Source organism: Diadema setosum, chromosome 8 (genome assembly GCF_964275005.1).
Source record: "Diadema setosum chromosome 8, eeDiaSeto1, whole genome shotgun sequence".
NCBI classification, from domain to species: domain Eukaryota; kingdom Metazoa; phylum Echinodermata; class Echinoidea; order Diadematoida; family Diadematidae; genus Diadema; species Diadema setosum.
In genome coordinates, this window is record NC_092692.1 from 8409945 (window position 1) to 8432294 (window position 22350).

The 22350-nt window shown below is 37.0% G+C and overlaps 1 protein-coding gene across 2 annotated transcripts; it reads left to right on the top strand.

The window, feature by feature from the left end:
* Nucleotides 1-442: 442 nt before the first annotated feature.
* LOC140231600 (dehydrogenase/reductase SDR family protein 7-like) lies at nucleotides 443-19392 on the top strand. 2 transcript variants are annotated; one of them, XM_072311749.1, is made up of 7 exons: nucleotides 443-809; nucleotides 3584-3800; nucleotides 5862-5965; nucleotides 12428-12653; nucleotides 13227-13319; nucleotides 16435-16587; nucleotides 17567-19392. In XM_072311749.1, the coding sequence occupies exons 2-7, from the start codon at nucleotides 3650-3652 to the stop codon at nucleotides 17767-17769; spliced, it is 930 nt and encodes a 309-aa protein (XP_072167850.1). In that variant the 5' UTR covers nucleotides 443-809; nucleotides 3584-3649; the 3' UTR covers nucleotides 17770-19392. The 2 variants fall into 2 exon arrangements, with proteins under 2 accessions (XP_072167850.1, XP_072167849.1); XM_072311748.1 differs by lacking the exon at nucleotides 443-809 and adding an exon at nucleotides 3219-3301.
* Nucleotides 19393-22350: the final 2958 nt, after the last annotated feature.

Sequence of the window (22350 nt, forward strand, 5' to 3'; positions counted from 1 at the left end):
GACGCCTGCGCGTACACGCTTAACCCTCCAAGCGCACACGCTAAAACCATAAGCGCACTGTACGCTGGGTAACGACATGGCGTCCAATTTAAGAGTTGGCCAGACTCTCTTAATATACGGCACTGGTCCATGTTAATTTAAGTTCAAATTCAAAGTCAAATCTAAATTCAAACTCAACTTTCATTTCTTCAACAGAATTTACAAATAAATATGTGAAATTTGACATGCGTGTCGTTGAAAATATAGGGCCTGCACAGCGACCCAAGTATGACAACATGTTCATGTTTATAATGTATGATCAGTACAAAAAAGACACATTATACAATTCATAAATGTTAAAAGTGCTAACACAGTGAATTAAAGCTCACAAAGCGTATCTAGAGGTCTTTATAAAATGGGTTCAAGAATGTAGCCAATTGGAAGCGCTGAAATGAGTCACGTGTGCGTGCATTAATTTCTTCAGGTATGCACTAAGAAGAGTCTCTCTTCCACCTCCCTGGCCTGACGTACGTCACAATGTTTACACTAGCAGTGCGCACTCAATCAGTTGTTACAAGTGCGTCACGCGCTACTATACGCGCTGTCAATCCTGTAAACAACTTCTAGTTCGGGCCGCGGGCTGCCACAACAGCCGGCGGCCTTTCTTGTGCATAACAGTACGTGGCGTACGTATACTCTTATACGTACGTACAGTACTTATGTGCGGGATTTCCGAGTGCGACGTGCGTAAATGTTTGGGACGAACATCTTCGGACATCTTGACTTTTGAGCGAGTGCTACATGTAGCTGACTGGTATTGACCCACAAAGGTACGTGAATAATGCTGTTAGTTTTCGACCCATTTTATAAAACAAATGATGCACAGGATTATTTCGTGGCGTTAGTGAAGGTGCGGCCCACTCTCGAGTATTGACAACGGTTGCAAACATGCACTCGGCTGCGCCTCGTGCATGTCGCACCATTGTCAATACTCTCGATCGCGCCGCACCTTCACTAACACACTCTATCCTGTGCATCATTTGTATAACATTACCCGATCCACAGTACCCCCCCCCCACCAAAAAATAAATAGATAAAAAAGAAAGATAACCCCCAAAAGAAGAAATAAGTGTTTGTTGCAGCTTTTCTGTAAATGACTGACCGCCTACAATGATTTCTAATTGTTGGTTGTTAGTTGTTGTATATAAGTCTACATCGTTAACCAGGAGAAGATTTGAGAGAGAGAGAGAGAGAGAGGGGGGGGGGGGGGCTCTGAAGCTGTGAGCAATCTCATGCATATCAAACACTATGCTTATAAACTCCCTATCATTAAGTCATTCGTTTAAAGGGATCGTATAGTTTTGGTTGAGACTTAACTTCAGGTTTTTATCATTTTTTGGTGAGATAGTGAGAAATCTCTTATGAAATATGAAAGAGCATGTAATTCCAAGAGGGATTCAATGTTTATTTGGTGAAAATTGGTTTTGAAATGGCCGAGATATCCAAAACAGAGCGATCCTATATAATAAAGTGTGGGACCCACATTTTATTACGATCGTTTTGCTTTACTTTGTTTTTTGATGTTTCAGCTACTCCAAACCCGATCTTTATCAAATAAACTTTGAATTCCTCTTAAAATGGTATGCTCTGTACTATAGGTTTTCCCATCCATTTTCGCACTTTTGTCATTCAATTTCAAAGATTTATTATTCAATTTCGTCCCGAGAAGCACGTGGAACGCAAATCCTAACTTCAATTTCGTCAATTGGTATATATTGTAATTCGTTTTTCGTCAAACATTTTCGAAGACAAAGCATTCAGAATCGTCAACTGTCATTCAAATTCGTCCCTCCCGCTGACGGATCGCAGAATGTGAAGATCAAATTCGTCTTTGTTCACACAATTTCATGAATTTTTCGTTCAAATTAGTCAGATATTGTCGATTCTTTATTTTGATGGTGAACCAACTTTAAGCCGACATATTTTTACTTTCTCTCGTAAACTGTATCGTTACACATTATTCCCTAACCATTTGCTTTAACAATACACACGAAAAACAAGACTGCCAACGAAAATGATTGAAGGATAAACGACAGTCAAAAGTCATAACCCAGGACAGTATGTCAGTGTCACATTTTGAACTTTAACTCGTAATGTTCAAGTTTTCGCATCATAATGCATGAAGCAAAGTTTAAATTTTGTACCCTGGAAAGCAGCAAACATAATTATGTTATCCATTCTTTGACATTAAACAGGCGACAATTCTACACTTAAATTTTGTCTTTAATCATGTTTGCCTAGAAATCGTTTGTCAGTGTTTTCGTTTGCGAGACGGTAGGCCTATACGTCTGTTTGTATCAGTGTGTACTCGGATTGCTTGTGTGTGTGTCTGTATCTGTGGTTCTGTGTGTGTGTGGGGGGGGGGGCACATGTGTGTATGTTAACTCCTGAGTGTAAAATGTGAACGGTACGTTACAGAAAAAAAAAAAACAATACATGAATGACTGGAAAAATCACACCGGGTAGAGATATGAGACGAATATGAATGAAAATTTAACGAAAATGATTGACAAAAGACGAAATCGATCCTGCTGTTTTGAGTGCTGCGAGTGAGACTGACGAATTTGAACTGTAAATGACGAAAATGTGTGCCAAATGACTAAATTGAATGGACTTTATTTGAAAATGAACGACGAAAGACGAATTTGAAAGTAAGATTGGCCTACTCCCGACATTCCGCGACGAAATTGAAGTAAAAATTTGTGAAATTGAATGAAAAAAGTTTGAAAATGAACGGGAAAACCTATATTTCATAAGTGTTTTCTTGGTATCTCGCAAAAACAAAAAAAAATTAAAGCCAAATTTTCATCTCCACCAATACCGTACTATCCCTTTAACAGCTCGAATTTTGAGGGACTACAGATTGGATAATAAAAGGAATCTCTTCATTTATATTTCGTTTTTGAAGGGAATGATACTTCTAAATGTTGTAATGAGGTCCGAAGTACTTCTTTTACCCTGTATGTCTCCATAAAAAGGAGAAAATGAAAGGAAGGCAAATATCTCTCCATAGAGGGTCACGTAAAAATACGCCCGCTAACGCTCGCCTTGCTTCCTAAAATGGCGCCGGAACCTGCCCAAGAATGAGCGTACTGCGCAAAATCGAGAGAGTAAGACCCTCTAATAAGCTCTTGCTTTGGCGCACTGCGTGCGCCTCTATCCATACTCTTTGCTTTGAATTTGGCCCGCTGCGGAGACTACAATCCCTTCGTCTCACCTCCCTGACAGGTTTTCTCAGCTGTCATCAAAAGCAGCAACCTTGGTAAGATTTTCCCAGAGCATGCTGAGTCGAATTCAGTCAGAGAAAATGAATAACTACCGTGGTATAGATCTAAATGTTAACGTTAGATCTAACATTGTTAGGCCTAACGTTACACTTCTACTGTCCGTCGACTGTTATCTTTGCGTATCAGTCCCATACGTTATAAAATACGTTATGAGAAATGCCCGTAACAAAAGTTCATGTGATTTTACAATAAGAAAATTTTATTGAATAAAACCTTTCCTCTTTTCTCACTTGTTGGTCTCCTCTTACGTGGGCTAGTTCAAAGTTTTCCACCAAGCCAGATTTACCTGAGTACTAAGTGTTGTATCCTATCCTGTTGCCATCATGATGAACTCTGTTGGCATTGCCACGGCGGCTATCGTCGGGAGCATGGGGTTGCTGTGGCTCTATCGGCGGCTACGCTCACAGCAGAGGAGGGCGGCTCTTCAGGGCAAAGTGGTGCTCATCACAGGAGCGAGCTCTGGTGTAGGCGAAGGTATGATTCTAACTATGAAGCTACAAGTGCAGACACATTAAAAGAAATATAGATTCTAAGTACCATATATTAAATCCAATTCAGCAATTAAAATTAAATGGAGAAACAAGGTTGTATAGCGAGGTGCCCGCACCTCGTCAGGGGCCCGAATACCGTCACCCCGCTTAAAATTGTTTTAAGCGCACTAAACAAAAATTTATGCCCGGGACTGTGTTCAGTAAGCTTGAAACTTGGCAGGGCTACCACAACCAAGCAAATTGTGGTGAAAACCGAACAATTTTTCGCGAAAATCTGAAATTTAATCGGAATACGTGTTATAAGTATCACCACTGTCCCCGCACACATCTTTTACGTGTATGTCTATGGGAGCATCACGGTCATCCGCACACGTCTTTTACGTGCTTTGTCTAAGGGAGCGCGGGTGACGAGTTGCGGGCCCCTTCCTTAGCGCGCAACTTTTTCGCATCGTTTGCGCTTGACGACGATAGCAGCAAATTTTCAACATCGATCAGTGAAATTGTGGTTCCATTGGAATTTTCAGCGTTTTTCCTGTATGTGAGTTGGATTTCAAAGAATTTCAGTGGCGAAATGTGATTCAAATATGCGCAAACATTAACTATGACGAGGTGCGGGTCACCCAAGTATATGTGATTGTGGAAGTCTGACACTGTATCTCTATGACATGTCATTGTCTGTAAAAGTGTTTTGAAAAGGTTTTCCATTTCACTGATAAAAGCAAAGGGCAAGAGTTCCTTTTGAGACAGCCACCCAAAAGTGAGTACGTGCATCCATGCATATCGCAAGCAAGGTTAGGCTAGGTAGAGTTGTATAGGTATAGGATCTACATCTGTAGATCTGCACTTATTTAGTACTAGTGTCATTGGCGTGGCTGTCTCAAAAGGAAGTCTTTCCTAGCAAAGAAATCTACAATGAACAGGAAATACTTGAAGTACAAGTCTTTACACAATGCAAAATAAAGACAGTGCTATTTTGGAAGATTAATTGCCTTCAATTTCCATTTTTTACAGTATTATGATATACAATGTAGGTTCTAGACTCTATAGACATCTGATTTGAAGGAACTGTACAGTACTGGTTGAGGTAGGGATTCATGTTTTGAACATTCCTAAGTGAGATAATGAAAAGCCTCTTATGAAATATGCAAGAGCATGTAATTTTAAGAAGGATTCAACGTTTATTTGATGAAAATTGGTTTTCAAATGGCTGAGATATCAAAAAAAAGTGCTAATAATAAAAGGCGACATGCCCCAACTTTATTAGTATCTCTTTGTTTCACTTTGTTTTTGGACATCTCAGCCATTTCAAAACCGATTTTCATCGAATAAACTTTTGATTCCCCTTAGAACTGCATGCTCTTTGACATCTCATAGAGTGGTTTCTGAATATCTCACAAAATGTTAAAAGCTAAATCTTCACCTCGACCAGAACTGTACACACCCTTTAATAAGGATGTGAATAAGTGATACAGAGTCAGTAGCTCTGTGTTTTGATACTCTCTACTGAAATATTCACTATTTTGCAAAGCCCTTGCAGTAACTCTCTAGACAATTTGTGTCTATCTCTGCTATTCTATCCCTGCATAAATGAACTGTATTGAAATCCATAAAGTATGCCTTTTCATTCTCATTTGCACTCACTACACTACTTTTGTGCAGTAGCCATTGAAAGATAAATATGAATATTATGATATCAAGAAAACCACCGAAGTTTGAAAATCATTGATTCTTCTTCTTCTTCCAAGTTAGTACATCCCTCTTGCAGAGTATTGTCGCACTTGATTATATGTTCATTAGATATGCAATGTTTCTTTTTTTTTTTTTTTAACAGACAAAAAATCCATAGAAAACATGCCAATATGGCATTGAATAGTAGAGTCTAAGCCCAGTGTGTAATGATGGGGAGTAAGCTATCAGTGAAGTGTGTGTAAACAGTGTAGCTGCCATATAGCGGCATCATTCTCAAAGTCACATGGAATATTAGGTTATAAAAAAACAAACATATTATTCTACCTGACAGTAAATTGGGTGTTTTGACTTTCAGAATGTGCGAGAGCATTCCACAGGCTTGGGTGCAAAGTTATCCTCTGTGCCAGGAGAGTGTCTGAATTGGAAAGAGTAAAAAATGATCTCATGACCCAGAAGCTGGTAAGATATAGTCATGTTCCTCAATGTTGCAAACCCTCTTCTTTCAAGAAGTAATCAGTATCACAAGAAAGTTGCAATCAACAAATTGTTATGATAAAAAAAAAATTGTCATAGAATACATCAAATTCTTTTACCTAATAGAAGATTTACACCTGTATCAGTGCTTATTTTGTTTAGATTTTTGCTGAAGATTTTTTTCAAGAAATTGTATACTCAAGTCTATACAAGAAAGTATATTTTGATATTCAACACATTTTGTATGTTCAATATTTACCAAGCTGTCCCTCTGTAGCCCCCTCTCTTTATGTTTCTCTCCTACTCTCACACTTTGTGAGTGTGTTAAGTGACCATTTCATTCAGATGATATCAAAATATGTAACTCACATGCAATGAACAGTGTTAGAATGTTTTAATGTTGATTACAAAATTATGATATCAATGTTCATATTTTAGACAATGACAGTCAATGTCTTAACTTTACCAAAGTGAGACAGTTGTCAAAATTGTCCTGACATCCCTATCCCATTACCCCCCCCCCCCCCCACATAAAGAACAGACAAAATAATACAGGTAGCTGTCCACATTATTGAATTGTAAGGAGCAGAAGTTATCTTTCTTAATATCTGCATACTCCCGTTTATTATACTTAATTCTGGTATTTGCCTGGTACTGTACCCTCATGGGGCTTTGGAACCTAATTTTGGTCCTTTTTATAGTGTGCCTTCAATTACTCTTGTATTCTACCCATGAAATTGCTAAAGTATTTGTGTAAACTATTCTTTGATTCACCTTGAATTTTTGCAATCCTTTTCACCCTCACACGGCCACCTTCACTGGCACTCAAGAAAAGAGCCGATTCTTACACATTGAGAAACGAAATTCTGACGTTTTTATTCAATACAGGTTTGCTTATTTTCAAAACTATATATGGGTAATTCCATGAAGTTGGGGCAGTGTCCATGTAGCATCGTGATATTTGAAAAGTACATATTAGCATAACTCAATATTAATTATGCTATACATTTATTGTTTGTAGGCTTTACATTTGCATTGAGGCCACACATTTTCCTGGAAATTTTGTGCCATTCAGACTCAATTTTGATGAAGTTATCAAACAAAATGTAACGGTGTCCTGTAGCATCGTGACGTGTCCATGTAGCATCGTGAAATTTTAACATTTGGTCCTAAGAGACAAATTCTGGCAATTAGCTTGACCAAAATTTGACGCAATATGCATATTTACTAGGTTAGTCAGATAGCTAAATATCTCAAATTTCCTGTACACAGTTTTAATTTTAAAAGAAAAATTACAAAATGTATCACGATGCTACTCGGTGTCCTTTTTTGTTACATTTGGTGGACACCGTGTAGCATAGTGACACATTGTGTAATTTTCTTGTAAAAGTAAAACTGTGGAAAATAGAGTTAAGATATTTAGCTATCTGACTAATCTAGTAATTATGCATAGTATATCAAATTTTGGTCAAGCTAATTGCATGAATTTGTCTTTTAGGACCAGATTTTAACTTTCACGATGCTACATGGACACGTCACGATGCTACAGGACACCGTTACATTTTTAAAAAATAACTTCTTCAAAATTGAGTCTGAATGGCACAAAATTTCCAGGAAAATGTATGGTCTCAATACAAATGTAAAGCCTATAAAGAATATGTGTATAGCATAATTAGTATTGAGTTACGCTAAAATGTAACACTTTGTGCCCCAACTTCACGGAATTACCCATATACTTTCAATTTTCACACACCAGCATTAATCGCGGTAAGGTTTGTTGAGTGTCATTGAAGGGTGGAATGGTGAGGGGATGAGGAAGGGAGAGTATAGCTTTGCAGGTGTGTGGTATGCTCGAGAGGACAATACTTCTGGTGAAGTGTGAGCATCAAATACGCCCCTTTAATATCTACTTATACATTGTAGGCCTACACTGTTTCGCTTTGAACTCCACTTACCTTCCTACACAGATGTTAGAATTATAGGGTTGCATTCCGTTCACACATGTAGCATGTCAGCCGTAATTACGCCACTTATGTAACAGTCCTCATTCAGATGCACTCGTACTCTCTCTAATCAGCGTACACAACGATATTCTCCCCAGTCATCGTCCTCCAACATAAATGTTAACAACTGGTAGTTTTAGAAATGTTATTCTAACCTTATGTCCATACATGGGCATTCGGAATGCAGAATGCCGAAGTTTTGTAACCACAGTGACTAATTTGTTCTCTTTCCAAGATGCTTACCATTATCTAAATCACACAAGAGAGTGTTACCAACGAATTTAAACCACTGTGTGAGGTTGCCAAGCAACTTTTTTTCCGGAACTTATGTCAATTCCTCACTTCTATTCTTTTTATAATTATTATCATTGTGTAATTTCCTTGGTACCCACAGGCCATCTGGAGCCACCTTTATGTCACTTGCCGAAAATGTCCTGACATACTTGCATAGTTCGTTTTGTATACGTTGACTCTGGTTCCCAGTAGACACAGCATTTTTTTCTCTCTCTCTTTATTTTCGCACATCACAGACATTCAAGATGTCAAACTCATCAGTACTGCCCTCTACAGGTGCCTTCGTGGACACAAGCAACGAACATCACGTTCACCCCTTGATCCACAATACAATAGACACAGCATTCAATTCAATTAATGATGATGACTTTTTTGATACGGCCGGGCCTTCTTTGGCAGAATGTGAAGCAAATGTCACTCAAAATGATACTTTTTTTTGATAATTATGTTTCAGATAGTTTTAATTCACTGTCGCAAGAATTCGAATATGATTTTGACGTAGAAAACCAATTACAAAGTCCATCTTCTGAATATCTCACTCTCAATCAGTTTAATAATGTTGTTAAGGAGTATGATGATACCACCTTTTCTCTTATACATTTCAACATTAGAAGTATTAATAAACATTTTGAAGAATTGCAGTTGTTTTTGAATAAACCCATCAGGCAAAAATTCTCAGTGATAGGTTTGACCGAAACCTGGCTTTCCCAGGATTCAAGTCTCCCATACGCTCTCGACGGATATGATTTTGTCGTTAACAACAGGCAACATAGGGTGGGTGGGGGCGTTGCGTTATACGTTTCACAAATGTATGATTATGTAGTTCGTGATGAGCTTAACAGCATGACTGATTCGATTGAATCTCTTTTTATTGAAATATCTGTTCCTGGCAGTAAGAATATTATCATAGGTGTAGTTTATAGACCTCCTAATACAAACACTAAATCATTTTTAGATTATTTTTCGGATTTGGTGAAGAACCCAATTTTTATTCACAAAAAATGCTTCATAATGGGAGATTTTAATATAGACTTATTAAAACAAAATAATATGTCACAAGATTTTTTGGAAATATTTTTATCTGCTTCTTTTTTGCCTTTGATATCTAAGCCCACACGAATAGTTAATGAATCTGCCACCCTTATTGATAATATTTTTTGTAATATTCTTCCTCCTCCCGATTCCCTTATACTACTTTCAGACATAACGGACCATTTCCCCATCTCTACTAGTTTCTCTTTAAATGATAGTATTGATAATAAATATGGTTGTTTATTGAGACGAAGAATCACTCATGAAAACATAGCCAGTCTAGGTGCTAGTTTAGACATGACAGACTGGTCTTGTATCTTTGATACAAATGATGTAAATTTGTCTTTTGAATATTTTATGCAGAAGTTTCTTCGACTCTTGGATATCCATATTCCAAAACGTAGGCAAAAACAATCTGATTATAAAAAAATACCTAGGCTCCCATGGATCTCTAAATCACTTTTACGTTCAATAAACAGAAAGAATAATTTATATCATAAATTTAAAATGAAACCTACTGAGCAATTGAAACTTAAATATACTAGTTATAAAAATACGTTGACGAAAATTATACGCATAGAAAAGAGAAAATATTATACCAAGCAGTTATATTTGTATAGGCATGATATGCAAAACACATGGAAGGTTTTAAAGCAAGCGATGAATATATCAAATGATAAATGTAATATTACTAAAATTAGGTTTGAAGATGAAATCATTGAAGATTCTCATCAGATTTGTAATATTTTGAATAATCATTTTTCTTTAATCGGGGAAAACCTTGCAAGCAATATACCCCATTCAACGAAACATTTTTCAGAATTTTTAGGTCCACCAAATTCTAGTTCAATGTTTCTTAGTCCAACATATAAGCAGGAGATAATCAATATTGTTTCAGATTTTAGTTCTAAAAAAAGTGCTGGACATGATGACATCAGTAATTTTCTTTTGAAGGGGGTAATATCTTCAATTGCGGATCCTTTAGCTCACATATTCAATTTATCTCTTTCCAATGGCATTGTCCCTGAGAGCATGAAAATAGCAAAAGTTATTCCTTTGTTTAAAAAAGGCGACAAATTAGATGTTAATAATTACCGACCGATTTCTTTGTTATGTACATTGTCCAAAATTCTTGAAAAAATCGTACATAAAAGAACTATTACTTTTTTAAAATTCAATCATATACTTTCAAATTCTCAGTTCGGATTTAGAGAAAAACACAGCACAACACATGCATTATTAAGTTTTGTAGAAAAAGTGGCACACGCTATTGACAGATCTTCGCATCTAATAGGTTTGTTCCTGGACTTCTCCAAGGCCTTCGACACCATTAATCATGATATTTTACTTGATAAATTACATCATTATGGAGTGCGTGGGAAGGCCTTGGAGTGGTTCAGGAGCTACCTCATGAACAGGAAGCAATATGTCTCTTTGAATGGGTATAATTCACAGATGTTGAATATCAAATGTGGGGTCCCACAGGGAAGTTTATTAGGTCCGCTTTTGTTTCTTGTTTATATAAATGATTTTTGTAGGTCATCAGATGTTCTTTCCTTTATTCTCTTTGCGGATGACTCAAATTTATTTTTTTCGCACAATAATCCTCTTACTCTTGTAAATACAATAAACTCTGAATTAGAAAAAGTCGCCGAATGGATAAAGGCAAATAAATTATCTCTCAATCTTCAAAAAAAAAATATATGTTTTTTAGCAACTGTATAGAGAAACCACCTGTTGACATTGTTTTTGATGGGACTCCACTGGAAATTGTTTCCCATATTAAATTTCTGGGAATAACAGTTGATAATAAGCTTTCATGGAAATTCCATATTGATAGTATATGTAAAATTATTTCACGAAATATTGGTATAATCAACAAGGTTAAATTTTGTCTTCCTTTGTCGTCCCTTATTACATTATATTCATCTCTCATATTGCCATACTTAAATTATGGTATTCTTGCTTGGGGAAACACATATCAAACATTCTTAGATAAATTACTTTTATTACAAAAGAAGTCACTCCGTATTATATGTCATACTGCATTTCTGTCTCATACTGACCCGTTATTTTTTGAAAACAAAATATTGAAAATCAAGGATTTGTATCTGTATAACCTAGGACAATTTATGTTTAATTATGATAAAAAAAAATCTTCCAAATATATTTGAAACAATGTTTCCAAGAAATCAGTCCGTCCACAATTACCCAACAAGGCGTTCGAATGAGTTTCATTTGCCCTTTTTCAGAACTCTTCTGGCTCAGAACACCTTTATTTATGATGGGCCGAAGTTTTGGAACTCACTTCCTAATGATATTGTAACAGTACGAACTTTGAATTCTTTCAAGAATAAATTGAAATTATTTTTATTGAAATCTTATAACATATTACCGAACTAGATTTGTTTCATTAACTCAATTAAGTTATCACTTATTTTTATGCATTAATCATTACACATCAATTATTTTCTATCATGAGAGTAAAATAATCTGTCGAATATAAGTTCTCCTCAAATATGACAGTCATCGAACAATGCATCATTGTGTCTATTCTTTGCTTTTAATATGTCCGCGCTTTTGTAGTTTTTCTGGTATATGTACCCAATCCTTATATTCACAATATCATTCCAAGGGTGCGTATTACTACTCCTATACATCCTGGAAATCTGTTTGCTTGTGTCCACGATGGCGTGTGTTGCAGTTTCATTTTTTTCCCATTTTGTTTTTTTCGTTCTTTCCTGTTATTTCATTTCTTGTCAGTTGACATTGGTTTCTTTGATTTTGTTTCATATATTTGTTTGTAATTTCATGAAGCCATTATTTGCTTTTTATGTATTTCTGAGGGTCCCATATCGTACAAGCTTGGCTTTTTAGTGGGACCCTCCATTTCCATTACCATTCGTGTAATATTCATATGTATATACCTTATAAATGCAATTGTATGTCGTTACTCATCATCACATGTATCTTGTTGATGTACATTTATCGAAATTACTACAAATTTGTTTTGTTTATGCATTGAATATAATTTCTCCTGTTTATTCAATGGAAATGAAAATAAAGTTGAACTTGAATTTGAATACAGTAATACCGTATCTCACATCTAAACACATAGAAGCAAGGCGTGGAGGCTCACATCCCGCACATCGTACCCCTGGACTTGGAGAAGTTGGATGAGCTGCCCGCCAAGGCAAAACAGGCCCTGGATGTGCATGGCCATGTGGACATTCTCATCAATAACGGTGGTCTCGGCATGCGAGGGGGCGTGTCAGACACGTTGCTGCCTGTCCATCAGAAGGTTATGAATGTGAACTACTTTGGCTCACTGGTCTTAACAACAGGTGTGTACATTTGATAACTAGGTATATGACCATGAACAAGGTGCCTGGCATTACAAGACAAGACTACAGCAGACATAAATGTTTTCATTTGATAGATACAGTGCACTCCTGTTGTAGCGAACACGGTTATAACGAAATTCCCATTACAATGAAGTAAAGATTCAGGCCGCGATGTTACCCACTCTATGTATTTTTATTGCTTATTTGTTTGGTTATAACGAATGAAAATTGCCGGTCCCCAGGACTTCTTTATAACGGGAGTCCACTGTAATATGTGTAGTCAATGAACACCTATACGATAACATTGCAAAGAAAAGTATCTTTTTTTCAAGTAAATTTCAGAAGGAAATATGTCCCAAGCTTGTTTCAAAGAGTTTGAAGAACAGTTGAGTGAAATGTTTTGGAATGGCTCCTTTTAAAAGGCATGTCAAATGAAATGACTCTTGGCCATCACTGTATTTCTCTGGCCCTACCAGCCAGACAACCAGTAGGTTCTTGGTATCCGGCTCTAATTGATTTCTATAACCTCCCCTCCCCCCTTCCCCCACACACACCACCCCAACCACTGAACAGCTCTGTTACCCGGCATGATATCCAGAGGTTGTGGACATATAGTGGCTGTCAGCAGTATCCAGGGTCGGATGGCCATCCCCTTCAGGAGTGCCTGTGAGTATGCAGTGACTACAGTACCTGTCTTCTGATTCCTATCTCTCACACTCATTAGTTTCATGGAGTTCTTACTAATTCAATACTGCCTTCTGTTTTTCAGCTCACCTGAGCCAGAGAGAACTATTGCAATATTTCATCTTCTGGCATGCATCATCCTTAAACTTTTTACGTTATCAGCTTCTTGAAAACCTCACAGCAGTTTTTCACCAAACTTGACAGGTAGCTCCTAAATTAATAATCTCTGAAAATCTTCTTCTCCTAGACTAGAGCCAGAAGTGGTAGTGCTTAGTTAGTGCCATGGGTGAGTACATTGGTAACTGTAGTTTCAAATTGGGTCCAATTTTAGCAATTTTATCTTCTTCTTGTATATGCACTCTTAAATTTTCACCAAGCTGGGCAGGTGCTATTGCTGTGACGATGAAGTACATATTTGCAGAAACAGGCACTATGCCGCTCAAGGTTTCAGGGCCCCATTTCATAAAAGATGTTAGGATGGCAACTCTTGCTGGAATGGCAACTTCCAATAGCAACAGCCAATCAGGAAGCTGGATTCTCATCATTACCATGACAATTGCCATTCTTGCGAGAGTTGCTATTATATCAACTTTTTATGAAACGGGGCTTAGAACCCCCAAATTACAGAATCTTTAAAAAAATCCTCTTCTCTAAAACCAGAAATGCTCTGATTATAAAATACATTAGTAAGTGTGCTTTTGCGTTTCTTTATTGCAGATCCATGGGTGACCAAATTTGGGGCCAGTTTTCTCATTTTGATCTTCATACTGAAAACACATAGTCAAATTTTCCACAAACCTGGCAGGTATTATTGCCAATGTGATAGCTCATACACTGTATGAATGGAGTAAATTTATAAACTTGTGTCAGCTTTCGTAGATTCAGAGCTAGGAAAGTCAATGGGACACTGGTAGATACTGGTTTTCAAGTGGTAACCTTTGTTTTCAGAAGGATCAATATTTTCCAAAGTGGGGTACTGGTATTTGATCTTACATGTTCCCCCATACTTTTTCCCTGTGATACCATGAGAAAGAAGCACTAGCTGCACAATGAAAAGTTTTCTGCTTCTCTGGATATGTGAATACATTACCACACCTGTTCTTCATATATGAGAAAACTAAAGGAAACATTGGCCCAAATTCACAAAGGTCGTTCAATCTTGTCCATGGTTTAACCCATGGACAAAAACCGTAGTTTTTTATGGGATGCCAAGTGTCACATGGCCTATTTCATTACGAAATCAGTCATTTTGTAACAAAATTTACATTTTGGCGACGAAATGATTGATTTTGTAACAAAATAGGCCATGTGACACTTGCCGCCCCATAAAAAAACTACTGTCTTTGTCAATGGTTTAAACCATGGACGAGATTGAACCACCTTCATGAATTCGGGCCATGGAGTGTACTTTAAGATTTCATGCCTCTTGTATCACTTAAACTGCAAATCATTTAAAGCATATGGTTATCTGACTTATTCTGGTAAAGTTGATATTTTTTTTACAAATATGTACTTCTAGTGCAAGTGCCAGATGTGAGGGTAGTCAAAGCAAGTTCACAAAACGCATGAAAGTGTTATCACTTTTCATACAGTGTTTGAAATGGGATTCCAGTTGAGCTTTCACAAGTCCAGACTGTTTTGATGCTACCAATAATTTACAATTCAATGTTCCTCATTTCCTAAAATCCCAAGCTGTGCAAACTTTGGTTGAAACCAGTAAGTGTACCTTTTGTGACTGGATCTTCCATAGACCTGCTTGATGGTAGTTGGATGGAATGTACACTAATTTACAAGATTAGAAAAAAAATATTTAATTGCAAGTATTGCTCTTACTAGAAACATTCATAACATGAAACTTTAGGGAACTTTAGGGAGCCGGCTGCCTTTTTAACCTTCTGCATGCATTTTACTTTTGCAAATCTTGGCTCTTTGCAAAATTCGCCAAAGTTTCATGCACATCAAATTTTTGATTTTACAGTATCTTATTGTCTTCAAAAGGATTATGATATACAATTTACATGGTTTGATGCCAATGCAATAGGATTCCGTACAGCAACCAGGCAGTTGGTGCTCAATAGTAATACATTGTATTGGATTATCATCACTCATCAGGTACATGTACCTAGCACTACACAGTCTCTTAAATTACCAATCTCCATATGAATGATATCGGTCTTGTTTCACATCCCAGTCACTCAGCAGTCTCTCAAATTACCAATCTCCATATAAATGATGTCGGTCTTGTTTCACATCCCAGTCATATCAAACAAATGTAAGCAGAGTGAAAAATGCTGGTAGGACGTCTGCCAAATGAGGCGTAACACCATGGTACCTGAAGAGCCTGTGCATTTGTGCAGCATAGAGTAGATTTACACCAACAAATATTAGGATTAATTTTTGCCTTTGTTGCTACCCATTTGTGCCAAGTTATGACTTTCAGTCATAAAGTCAGTGAATGACTTTTAGTCATTCACTGACAGATGTGGTGAGCCCATAAAAAAAAAAAAAATGTGTATCATTGCTGTCACTTTTCCTTCACCTGGCCATATGCTCATATCTTATTATGACAAGTCATGCTTGGATCCCAGTTTGTATGGCCATATAAGGCATTTGTATGTCTGTGTGTGTTTGCATATACATTGTATATCATATGTTTGATTTTCCAGGGCCTTGGAGGGGTAGGGAAACCAACAGCTTACAGGACCCTAATGTTATCAGATTGCATGAGCTGTCAGGGCCAATTAATGGCCAGATTTTTATGATTTACCTTGAGCATTCTCTATCACTCTGACCTATACTATTTTGATCCTGGAGGATAAAGCTTAAACTGTTGTACTAAATTCTTGAACGTACCTGAGTAAATGTTTAGAGAATGATTTCAAAGGAAGAACTTTAGATAGCAGTACAGATTTTGTACATTCAGATGTTAGACGTGCACTGACACATGTACAAAGACCTGCAATCTAGTATTGGATTTTGAATACCACTATAGTTTACACCCCTCCCTTAGTTTGGCTAATTATGATAAAGCCCATGAAGGAAATGTTAAAAATATGGTGGATTTTGACACGAACATCGTATTGGTCCTTGCGTTTAGATACAGCCTCCAAACACGCCTTGCAAGCCTTCTGTGACTCCCTTAGAGCAGAGGTGGCCTGCCACAACATCCACGTCTCGGTGCTCAGTCCCAGCTACATCAGAACCAGTATTTCTCTCAATGCTCTGGATGGTGATGGCTCTGCCCATGCAAGTAAGCTGTCATTTTACAGGCTACTCCTGTTATGACAAAGTCCTCAGGACCAGCCATTTTCTTTTATTATATTAAAATTTCATATTTCTTTATATTTAAAGCCAAACACTAAAATATGCAAAGATATATTGAAAATGATTTTAGGACCTGAATCTTTACTTTGTTGCAACAAGAGTTTTGTGAGAAATGTGTTGGCTTAACAGGAGTGCGCTGTATGTCTGACTTGGTCACAGATATTTCAGGAAAGACTGCACAATGATAATGAACAAGTGGGAAAGTTCTACTCAGTGTTTTCACATAGTCTCATATGTCAGGAGGTTTACTAGCCAGCAATATCTAAATTCTGCATGACCATACATTTTGTACTTATGCACACACAGATTTCTAATATATAATGATCTGTGTGCAAGTCACAACAGACTGTCTCATTTGTTTTGTGAACAAAGTAGATAAGTGCAATAATTCTTCTCTTTGCCTGAAAAAAATCCCTTATGACTTTGAATGTCTTTTTGTTCACAATTTCAATGGAAGCCTTCTATTTCTATGAAAAGCAGATTTACCTGTTTTGGAAATGTGAAATGAGTGATTCACTTTTTCATATAACTATGTATGAAATATTTAAAAGCTGGGCCACAGCCACATGACAAATCTCTCTACTTTTAGCTACCTGTCAAAGCTGTCTACTCTTCCTTGTTCCAGGTGCAATCGAGAAGTGCCATTAAAATGACTAAAACTCTCGGAAATGTTGGTCCGTTTTCACTCATTGCTGCGCTCCTTGTATTCCCCTATTAACCATATTTAACAGAAAGGGAACAATTCAAAGGAGGTGTTTTGCTCCTCAAATAAAAGGAAAAAAAAATGATTCAATTCATATTCTCCTAAGTTTGCATTAAATGGAAAAGTATGTTTGCATTGTCATATCACAAACACCATGACAACAGAGATGCATGATTTTGTTGCACCATTTTGTGTCATGTAGAAATGGACTCTACCATTGCCAAAGGAATGTCAGCATCCTACATGGCAGACAGGGTTGTGGATGCGGTTGCTTGGCAACAAAAAGATGTCCTCGTGGGTCCCTTCCATCACAAAGCGGCGGTGTTTCTGCGCACCCTTCTACCCAACCTTTTCTTCTGGATCATGAAAATGAAGGCAAAGAAAGGCCCTTCAGGGGAGGATTGATACAACTCTTGCTAGAGTCGCAGTTGAGCTTTCCGTCTTCCCCAGATATTACAATTGTATGTCGGTCGATCTCGTAACAGGTTGATGTATGGAACTTTCAACAAGGATAATGGGAACAAGATGACGATGCCCTTGATTTAACAAATAGGGCAAGACACTAAGAGTGATAATGGGCATCACATTTTCCTACACAGATGGAATTAGTAAAGCATTAACTCTGTTATAACCATCAGCAACTTGTGTGTATTCAATATCAATTTGAAATCATTCCTGTGGAGGGAGTTAATTGGTATTAGGATTTTTTAGTGCTCTTCCAGCAATTTGTGTTAGATTGTATAAGCCATGGTAAGTTTGGTTTTTCTCATCTTATTTCTCTCATCTTATGTGGCATCACGCGCCAGGTTGAGAATGTTAAATGACTATTGCTAGTCCCTTGGTGTAGGCAACATGAGGTTGGCATCTTCTGCCCATTTTCCTGTGGGTATATTGGGGGGGGGGGCACTTCACCACTTTTGCCCCATGCACTATGCGATGAAGAGTGAAGCTAGATCTTTGACATGCGTGAGTTGTGACTCCCTCACTTTCAGGACCTTCATAATTCAATGTCCTATCCAATGGAGGGAGTTTTATGCCTCAGTGGGGACAGCGTGATAACATATGACAATGCTCGGCAACCTCGATGGGACTCGAACATGAGCCGTTTGATTGCAAGGCAGACTTGCTGCCGACTGAGCCACCTTGCTGCCCATTTTCAAGGATGTTACATGATATAATTTTATCTTCTTCAGATAAAGATTTAACAGGTAACAAAAAGAGTTACAGAGAAACCTTGTGATAGGAAAGAAAGGAGATAACCTGAGTGATATGTATTTATTCATGAGACGTTGATATGGACTTTATGTGTCATACTTTGCGGCTGCATTTTAACGGGATGGTATAGTATTGGTGGAGATGAGGATTGGGCTTTTAACTTTTTGTGAGGTATCAAAAAAAAAAAAAACACACTTGTAAAATAATACACTAGCATACCATTCTCAGAGGAATTCAAAGTTTGTTTAAATGAAAATCAGTTTTGGAATGGCGGAGACATGCAAAAACAAAGTAAAACAAAGCGATCCTAAGTGGTTCCACCTTTTATTAGGATTGCTCTATTTTGGATATCTCAGCCATTTCAAAACTAATTTTAATCAAATAAACATTGAATCCCTCTTGGAATTACATGCTCTTTCATATTTTCTCATCATCTCACCAAGAATGTTAGAAACCTGAAGTTAGGTCTCAACCAAAACTATTCGGTCCCTTTAATGAAGATATGCCATATTTTACAGCTCTCACTGTACAAAATTTAGGGGTGTAGCAATTGTCACATTCCTGTGTGTATTGGTATTAAATCATGTGTATGTGTGTCGTGTCTAATGTATGATAAAGGAAGACCAAAGGGAGATAAGTCTGGATTGTCAGAGACCTTGTGGAGATGTCAACTCTTTGGGCACTGACCCACCCAGGCCGACCCTCTCTAAAATTACTGTATTGCCCGTGGGGTCACCTTGCACATATGTGTATATGCATGTCTGTGTGCATATACCGTGTACATGTATGTGCCTAAGAGTGTGTGTGTGGGTGGTGGGGGTGGGAGGGGAGCTTTGCATGTGAAAATTTGTGTTTCTTTACCAGGCATGTACATATAGCATTGTACCAATGTGTTGCTCTGCTTTGCCTGTTTATCACCATCATTTCATAATAACATGCTATTACCAGTACTTTCGCTTTTCTGTGTTCTCACTGTATTTTGACTATACACTGTACATGTATTGTTAGGCAATTATTGAGATTAACATAGATATGCAATCACTCCATCTCAAGCTGTGCAACATTATGTGAAATATGCTGTATGATTAAGTAAGCAGACGTCAACATTGGAAAAAACCAAGAAACAAAAACCCACCAAACAAAAACAACTTCTAGAGTGCTAGGGGGAGGGCCGCAGTGTATTGTATTCTTAATCATGACAAACATGATGGGTTAGGAACCAGTGTAGAGGTTTTTTTTTATGTTTGTGACAAACACTGTGTGCCATATCATCATGGAAAGAACACATTTGGTGGATAGTGTGCCTTCCCTGACAAAAAAAAAGCAATATCAAATGTCCATGTTTTCTCATTAGATTAAAGTGACAGAAACCCCATGTGATCAGGAAGTAAGGTTTGGAACTGATGAGCCATTTTGTGCCAAGTGTACATTAAGTTGTTTAAAGGTATAATAACATGTATCATGCAAGTTGTGTGTTAAAGGTGCAGGGTCTAAATAGGTGGTGACTTTGCACTAGTATGCAAAACAGTCTGTTAGGCATACCTTATTATGCAAAATTTTGTTTGAATGCTGCCTTTCTGTTTAATTTCCTCCGAATTGCAATGTGCAATAAGAAGTTTTATAGGGAAAGGAAATACAGAATACATATTATAACATGTGTCACACAGTCATGGTTGATTAGAATTCCATTCAGCATGAAATGATAGTCAAGCTGAATGTGTATTTAATACAATGATAATGGGATTGCCTCATGTTCTATAGATCACAAGGTTGGTAATACTCTGTACTAGCATGGTGCCATCGTAAATAAAACAGATTCTTATTTACTGAAATATACACATGAAGTAATTGTAATCATTTGTTGAGTGATGATGATGAATTATCAATTTGAGTAAATAAATATCAAATGTATACAATGTATGTGAACATACATGTATGTGTAGATTGGGAGAGGCGGAGAGAAACTCCCTGCAGAATGAATTTCAGGAACAAGTTTGTATGGCTTGAAAGTTGTCACCAAAACACTGCAGTTCAGTGAAAACACGAACAAAGCTTCGCTGTTGAATGATGACATATAGTGCACATGATCTGGCATGGTTTCCTGCAGATTTGAGATTCTTCTATCAATGAGGGGAGGGGAGCATTTACCCTTGACCATCACAGGGGCACTTTTACAAGATGAACTCTGGCCCAATGCATTGGAAAAAGGGGTGTGCATTGTATACCGTGACTTGTCAATCGCAGATAAGGGGTGTTTTGCTTCTCTTCTCTGTGGACTCCTGAGAAACTTAAAAAAGGGGTTAGATTTGAGATATTAAAACTGAAAATAAGTTGCCAAAAATGGATGCATGTTCCATACTCTACCCTTCAAAAATATACTCTCCAAATATACATGTAACAATAAATACAAAACCTACCAAATTTTGAATGTATAATATTGAAGTTTAGTTTAAGTAGTATGATTTTACACCAAGGTTGATTTTGCTTATATGTTGTTATTGTCATTATAGATTATGAAGAAGGGCAATTTGCCCAAAAGCTTAATATATACATGTACACACACACACACACACACACACACACACACATATATATATATATATATATATATATATATATAATAATAATAATAATAGTGGCTACTTGTATAGCGCACAGGTCCACTTTTCAGTGCTCATGGCGCTTCAAAAATGAAAAAATATCATACATTTACATGCATATACATATTCAAACATTTCAACAAAGAAAAAAATGGTAAACAAAAGCAAATATATACCAAATAAAGAATACAACATATATCAATTAAAAATACAATATTAATCCAATATCAATGACATACAGCAATAACAGTCCTCAGTATGAAAGGAACAGATAAGTTTTAAGTTTGGATTTGAATGACTCTGTAGATGACAGTTCCCTTAACTGAAGAGGTAACTGATTCCACAATTTTGGTCCCATAACGGAAAAAGCACGATCACCATACCCATGTTTTACTCTGGGTGTTTGGAGTAAGAATGCATCTGATGATGAACGTAGCCTTCGTGTCGGATTGTATTTTTGAACAGAATTACTTATGTATATTGGGGAAAAAGAATGAACTGAATGATGTACTAATAACAGAATCTTGAAAATAATCCTTTTTTCTACAGGTAACCAATGTAAGGAACGGAGAACTGGTGACATGGAATCAAACTTATTAGTAAAAGTTAACAATCGGGCAGCAGAATTTTGCAACCGTTGAAGTTTTGTGACATCTTTTTTTGAAAGATTACACAACAATGAATTCGAAAAATCCAACCGAGAAGAAATCAAAGCATGAATAAGTATCTCAGCTGCAGATTTAGACAAATATTTCCTTATGAAACTTAAATTACGCAACTGATATCGAACATTCCGCTGATATATATTATTATACACACACACATGGATACATACACACATGGATACATATATACATACATACATATCACTACATGAACAGTATACAGTGGACCCAGGCTATTGTAAACTCCTCACGATGATAAAACACTCTGTTACTCTGAAATTTAATTTCATTAGGGTTTGATAAAAATACAATGAAAAAATTACTTTGGGTTATGATAACAGTACGTTATAACGAAGTCCTCAGGACCAAAAGTTTTCTTTCGTTAAATTGAAATTTCGTTATAACCGAACACATGAATGATAGAAATACATAAAGAGGATAATGTTTCAGCTGATTAACCGGATTTTCGTTGTAACTGTGTTTGTTATAACAGGAGTGCACTGTAA